We start from the raw sequence: 7,423 nt of genomic DNA on the forward strand, positions 1-7,423 counted from the left end.
TGTGTTTCGTTGTGAAAGCGAAACTACTTTGTTTGGCCTTCCAAAAGAGGACGATATCCGCTTCGTCATGCCTGGAGCTGATCCGTGCTGGTCGCTGAGGAAATACATCAACTTCGCGCTGTGGATCGCCGGATCGGCTTTCACCGTGGACGAAGCGGAGTTCAGCTTGGGGTCGTCACATGTGGTTGCCGCAAGCCCGCCGGACGCTCCTTTGTCGAATCCGCCGGCCGCGCCGTTCTCAAGCCCGCCCGCCACCGCTCACTCTAGCCCGCCGGCCTCCGCTCACTCTATCCCGCCGTGTGTCCAGCGCATTTTATGGAGGACTGTTTCCTGATCCTGGTAGAGTAGACTACAATATACCGGCTGTTCTGACTCACAGACTGTAAGTAAGTTTTTTGTATTTAAAGAATTTGCCACTGACGAGTCAAACGCGAGTTTTGAGCAGTGTAGTGTTTGTAGTTTGTGATTTCTCTCGATCACAAATGCAGACATCGCTTTTCAGACCGATGAGCTTTGTAAAAATCGAGTTTCAGAAAGGCGGGGCATAGAGGAGAAACAATAATGTACAGTATGTGGAAAATAATGTGTTTTTTTTTACCTTAAACCGCATAAACACATTTCATTACATCAAATACACAAAATAATGTTCTTTTTAGCAACATCATATGACCCCTTTAAATGTCTTCACTCATTTTGTATCACTTTCATGCATGATGAATAAAATTATTAATTTATTTCTCTTTTTTAAATCTTATACAAATGTTTGAGTGGTATCATTTTTTCCACAAAAATATTAAGCAGCAAAACAGTTTTTAACATTGATAATAATGAGAAATGTTTCTTGAGCAGCAAATCAGCATATTAGAATGATTTCTGAAGGATTATGTGACACCGAAACTTCTCTTTGTAAACAACAACAGATTTATAAACGTTTCTAATGACGAATGTTGCATTCCCAAATTCAAATTAAAGCGGTTCAAACCAAGGGCAGCGCAGCTGGCACTAACAGTGAATCGAAACTAAACACAGTAGCCTACTGTAACAGCATACATGTAGCGCGTCAGACTTTTGCAAAGTTTGCTGCTTAAGCTGTTGTAGTGTTCATTCACATTGTTTCTAGATTATTGTGTAGAGTGATCAGCATTTTAAATAATTGCTAAAAGCTTCATTGGCCAAAAAATTTACTTTTCACCAAAAAAAGTAAAATAAATTTCACAGTTTTTTGATCCTGACACAAAATGACCAGCTAACATTAATTGACTAATCATATCAGCAGCACATATGAAGATCATTACATTGAAATTTTGGATCCGTGGCCAGGCAACTCCCCACCCAGATCTCAATCCCATATAGAACCTGTGGTCAGTCTTTAAAAGGCGAGTGGACAAGCAGACACCCACAAATTGTGATCAACTGAGAACTAATAAGGCAAGAATGGATCGCCATCAGTCAGGATTTGGCCCAGAAGCGAATTGCAGAGGTTATGAAGAACAAGGGTCAACACTGTAAATATTGACTTATAATTTTTGCCAATAAAAGCCTTTAAAACTTATGATATGCTTATCATTGTTTTTCAGTATACCATAGAAACATGTGGAAATACAAATACTGAAGCAGCAAACTTTGCAAATCTTTATGTCAGTGCCAAAACTTTTAGCCATGACTGTATTATATAATTACATCACAACCGTTGCGAATTTTATGACAGCACTACTAGCAATCTCAAATTCTCACCGCCATTCATAAAAAGTCACCGGGTCGAGTAACACGTTTCAGAGCTGATTCTACTCGCATTAGGCGCTTTGAATCACTTGAACGCTTTTAACTGTCCTGCAGATGGCGCCACAAGCTCGTGCAGCGTTCTCTGGACAATTCCGTCCATGATGTTTTAGAAAACAATCTTTTCGCAGTTTATTTAGTTGATTGCTTAAGGCCATTTGCGCGATTTCAATCATCATGCATTAACCCCCATTAAAAAAAAAACCTCGGATCTACACTAATCGTAATCAGTCGTTCTTCTGAGGTCGGAAAATACGGAAAAATCACGTCCCTGATTTAAGAATAAATGATTTGCATTTACAATATAGTTAACTTTGAATTGTGAATTTTACCCTTTTTAATTATCAAACAAGGTGCAGTTTAGATTTTTTTGTTTATACTTACATTGCAGACGAAAAACGCGGATTACTTCTCCAGTTATGTCACAGAGGACTTTACCACATACATTAACAGAAAGAGGAAGAACAACTGTCATGGGAACCACATTGAGATGCAGGCCATGGCAGAAATGTACAACCGGCCAGTGGAGGTTTACCAGTATGGCATAGGTTAGTCAATGTCTGTTGAATTCCTGGTGTCTTATTGGCTGTCAGTGGTATATTTTAGGATAGAAGAGAAAATATGTTTTAATTTTATTTAAAAACTCCCATTTTCCAGAGCCAATAAACACGTTCCATGGCATCCAAGAGAATAATGATGAGCCAATACGTGTCAGTTACCACAAGAACATCCATTATAACTCTGTAGTGAATCCCTACAAGGCTAGTGTTGGGGTGGGGCTGGGCCTCCCCTCCTTCAAACCAGGGGTAATATTCATTAGTGATTTTTCAGTCAATAATAAAAATTTGCTCAAAATGTACTCACCCACAGGCCATCCATGATGTGGATGGGTTTTCTTCAGAAATTTAGCTCACTAATGGATCCTCTGCAGTACACGGGTGCCATCAGAGTGAGAGTTGAACAGCTAATAAACAATTCACAAGACGTTCATTGATGGACTGGAGTTGTGTGGATTACTTGTGGATTGTGGTGATGTTTTTATCAGCTGTTTGAACTCCCATTCTGACGGCACCCTTTCACTGCAGAGGATCCATTGATGAGCATTATGTAATGCTGAATGTAGATCATTTTCAAAAAAGAAACCAACTCATCTATATATTTAATGGCCTGAGGGTGAGTACATTTAATTTTTGGGTTAACTGTTGCTTTAATATCTGTTATTTTGTCTCTGTGTAGTACGCTGACCAATGTCTCATGAAAAACGCTATTAAGACATCTGAGGAGTCTTGGATTGAGCAGCAGATGCTGGAGGACAAAAAAAGAGCAACAGATTGGGAGGCCACCAATGAGGCCATCGAGGAGCAGGTGGCTCGTGAGTCCTACTTGCAGTGGCTTCAGGACCAAGAGAAGCAAGCAAGACAGGTATGAAACCATCCCAGCCGTCCTAATCAAAGCAAATTTAAACTTTGAAACATTTCCCTCTCTGCTTTTCCATTCAGCCTCGTAAAGCTAGTGCCACCTGCAGTTCTGCCACAGCTGCCACATCCAGCGGCTTTGAGGACTGGGGATGCAGGTCTCCCCACCAGCGCAGCTCTGCCCCCTCTCCAGAGCATCCAGGCCCGGCTCACCCTGAACCCCCTGTCAAACCTCCCTCTCCAGCTGGAGCTTCGCTGGTTCTTCCCAAACCCCCGTCACCATGTGCCCCAGGTCTGTCTGTGTATGTATGTTTTCTTTGTTTACACTAATGCACATTTCTTGCTTACTAACTGGTTCTTCCTGGACTTCTTTTCAAGGTCCAAGTCATCAGTCTTCTGCCAACTCTTCCCTGGTGTCTCTTTACCCAAGCCTGGGCTACAGGACTCTAATGCAGGAGATGTCACCTACTGCCTTCGGTAAGGCATTACGTGCTTCAGTATAAATGCTTGTTGTTGATCTATACTTTGTGTCTTTAAACAAGCTTATTTAATTAGCTGGACATTTTAATTTTTAGGTTTAACAGATTGGGAAGACGATGACGTTCTGGCCTCAGTTATGGCTGCTTCACAACAAGAATACCTCGACAGCTTGATGAAAAATGCAATGCACAGAGAATCTTCTCCAGACTGCAGTTGATATATTGGACAGCACAACTTGCAGCACAAACCACAGAACAGCTGCATTTCTATATTTCCACACCTTCCAATGTTTCTTCCTCTCCCCTCTTTATAAATACCACTGTATTTTTTTTTTGGCTTACTCATTTTCCTTAATTTCATTAAGCTTCATGGACCTAGTTAGGCATGTTTAAATAAACATTGTAAAATTAATATTAAAAATATAATCTCAACTGTTTATTATTATCAGGTGTTTTCATTATTTGAGCAGAATAAATTATACTAATTAGTTTAAGAATGCTGAAAATGTTTTGCTTTCCCCCCCTAATTTTTCAATATCGACCAATACTGCAAGCTGCAGGTTTTGGTTATTTAAAGGTTTTTAGTGAAAATTGAGGTTTCATTAGCTAATACTAGACATGTAACTAACATCATAACATACTATATATCACATATCCACATGTATATCTCTTTGAGTAAAGTACAAATTGTAAATATTGTGTAGCTATATAAATTTATAAATTGTATGTCTATGTATAAGCACAATTTTAATACTTGGATGAAAATCCTTTGCGGTCAATGACTGCCTGTAGTCTGGAGCCCATAGACATCACCTTTCCTCCCCGGAGATGCTTTGCCAGGTCTTCACTGCTGCCACCTCGAGTTGCTGCTTGTTTGTGGGTCTTTCTGCCTTCAGTCTTGTCTTCAATAACTGAAAAGCATGCTCTATTGGATTGAGATCAGACGACTGACTTGGAGAATATTCAATTTCTTTGCCTTCAAATAGTCTGCTTTCGCAGTATGTTTAGGGTCATTATCCATCTGCACTGTGAGGCTGCGTCCTATCAGTTTTGTAGCATTTGGCTGAATGTGAGCAGAGAGTATAACCTTGAAGACCTCAGAATTCATACTTCTATCAGCAGTTACATCATCAATAAACACCAGTGAGCCCATTCCATTGACAGCCATACATGCCCATGCCATAAAACTGCTCCACCATGTTTGACACTTGATGTGGTGTGCTTTAGATCGTCAGCTGTTCCTTTCTTTCGCCATACTTTTCTCTTCCCTCTTCAGTTGCAATGTGATTCTTTTATTGAGTGAGAGTCAGTGGGTTTAATCAGTGACATTAACAGATTTACTATTCGGCGTATTCTCCGCGACCTCCTTCCCTTGGTGTTTTTACACATAGAAAAGGCAAAAAAACATATTGCATTGTCCAGTTTTCTCTCAGAACGATGATCTGAGTTACTATTGCAATTATCGATGCAGTATGATTGACATACACCGGTGACATTTTTCACAATCACGACAAACAATCAAATACTGCCCTAAACTCAATAGCGGAAAGGCAGCGCTATCCTGCAAATATGGCGGATAAACAAGAACTCAACGCGGCGTTACGTCACATTCTCATTCTCTATTGATGACAGCACGCACGTTGTTAATGACAGCATGCGATGAATGGTCAGGTAGCATCTTATAGTCTGACATGTTTCTTGTTCAGGACACGACAAGATATTATGAGTCAAAATAGCTTAATCTGACACAGTGACTGTCATAACCGACAAAAAAATAGTGTCGTCTGAACGGGGTTTAAAAGTAGCCCAATACAGCGGGAAAACCGCGGACTTGGCAACACACGTGATTGGTGACGTTTGAAGCTTCGAACGTCATGCGAAAAAATTGCCGCTTCGAGATCCGCCTGATGCATAATAAAAGGAAAATGATTATTCAGTCACTTCGAGGGCCGTCAGTGGGACATTTAATCATGGTTTTATAGCTGGGGTCTCAGAGACCCCTAACGGAACATAAGGGTAATATAAGGGTAACCTCACCCAAAATATTTTTTTTCAACTACCCACGTCAATTATTAATTATGATCACATATTTTGTGTATTTTATATTATTGATATAATAATATATCAATTATATAATAGGCTACATGACCCGAGTTGCTGTCTCATTGGCACAAATTAATTTAGATGAGATTATATCAGATTAGATAGAATTGTACTGATCCCAGGTTGATTCTACTTTTATATGCCACAGGCTTCCGAAGCTTTGTTTGGCCACATGCGTTTTCAAACCATCCTTTGTTCCACGATGATTAGTCAGATATGGTTTAGAAGTCAAGTCACCTTTATTTATATAGTGCTTTTAACAATACAGATTGTGTCAAAGCAACTGTACAGCATTAATTAGGAAAATATTCTGTCAATAATGCAAAATGACAATAGCAAACACTCAATTTTCAGTAAAAGTCAGTTCATCATTGAATTCAGTGATGTCATCCAGCTCAGTTCAGTATAAATAGTGTCTGTGCAATCTAGTCGACGATATCGCTGGAAATGAAGTGTCCCCAACTAAGCAAGCCAGAGGCGACAGCGGCAAGGAACCAAAACTCCATCGGTGACAGAATGGAGAAAAAACCTTGGGAGAAACCAGGCTCAGTCGGGGGGCCAGTTCTCTGACCAGACGAAACCAGCAGTTCAATTCCACGCTGCAGCAATGTCACATTGTGCAGAGGGCTCATCTGGTCCTGTGGTCTTGTCCCGGTGGTCATCTGAGACAAGGTCTTTACAGGGGATCTGTATCTGGGGCTCATCTAGTTGTCCTGGTCTCCGCTGTCTTTCAGGGCTGTGGAGGTCCTTCCTAGGTGCTGATCCACCATCTGGTCTGAATACGTACTGGATCCGGGTGATTGCAGTGACCATCTGATCTGGATACAGACTGGATCTGGTGGCTACGGTGACTTCGGAATAAGAGAGAAACAGACTAATATTAGCGTAGATGCCATTCTTCTAACAATGTAGCAAGTACATCGGGTTTTATGAGAAGTGTTCCCGGTTCTGGTTGTCCTAATTAATGCAGCCTAAAAATACTTTAACAGATTTGAATATTAGAAATGTGTTAGTGTGTTATGTGTAAGCCAGGTTGAAGAGATGGGTGTTTAATCTAGATTTAAACTGACAGAGTGTGTCTGCCTCCCGAACAATGTTAGGTAGGTTATTTCAGAGTTTGGGCGCTAAAAAGTAGAAGGATCTGCCGCCCGCAGTTGATTTTGATATTCTAGGTCAGGGTTCCTCAAATCTTACCCTGGAGGTCCAATGCGCTGCAGAGTTTAGCTCCAACCCTGATCAAACTCATCTACCTGTGATTTTCTAATGATCCTGAAGACATTGATTAGCATGCTCAGGTGTGTTTGATTAGGGTTAGAGCTAAACTCTGCAGGAAAGTGGATCTCGTGGGCCAGATTTGAGGATCCCTGGTCTATAGGCTATTTTAGTCATTTAAATAGCATGGGTTATCTTAATATATTGATTAATGACATTGTATTATAATATTACATCACCCAAATATTTAGGCTACTTCCTTCTAATTTCCGTTGCCAGTGCAGGCTTTTTTTTTTTTTTTAGCTTAGGCAACTGACCGTTATGGATTAGTGTAGCCTGCATTAAAAAGTCTTGAACATAAAACAACAGGATAAATATAGTTGATGACTAGACATAATCATTGCATGACTCTAGACACTTCTTTGTGAAGACAGT

General features: G+C 40.4%; 1 protein-coding gene across 1 annotated transcript in view; it reads left to right on the plus strand.

Moving 5' to 3' along the window:
* Positions 1 to 4,052, plus strand: part of LOC107581953 (OTU domain-containing protein 5-A-like) — an 8,366-nt gene extending 4,314 nt beyond the window's left edge. The window contains exons 4-9 of the mRNA XM_016267651.1: positions 2,171 to 2,327; positions 2,437 to 2,585; positions 3,016 to 3,201; positions 3,279 to 3,486; positions 3,573 to 3,671; positions 3,770 to 4,052. Of these exons, the coding sequence (XP_016123137.1) occupies positions 2,171 to 2,327; positions 2,437 to 2,585; positions 3,016 to 3,201; positions 3,279 to 3,486; positions 3,573 to 3,671; positions 3,770 to 3,891 (921 nt within the window). The 3' untranslated portion in view covers positions 3,892 to 4,052. The remainder of the gene's footprint in view (positions 1 to 2,170; positions 2,328 to 2,436; positions 2,586 to 3,015; positions 3,202 to 3,278; positions 3,487 to 3,572; positions 3,672 to 3,769) is intronic.
* The last annotated feature ends 3,371 nt before the right edge of the window (positions 4,053 to 7,423 follow it).

This window comes from Sinocyclocheilus grahami, unplaced genomic scaffold, assembly GCF_001515645.1.
Source record: "Sinocyclocheilus grahami isolate Dianchi unplaced genomic scaffold, SAMN03320097.WGS_v1.1 scaffold3.1, whole genome shotgun sequence".
Classification (NCBI taxonomy): domain Eukaryota; kingdom Metazoa; phylum Chordata; class Actinopteri; order Cypriniformes; family Cyprinidae; genus Sinocyclocheilus; species Sinocyclocheilus grahami.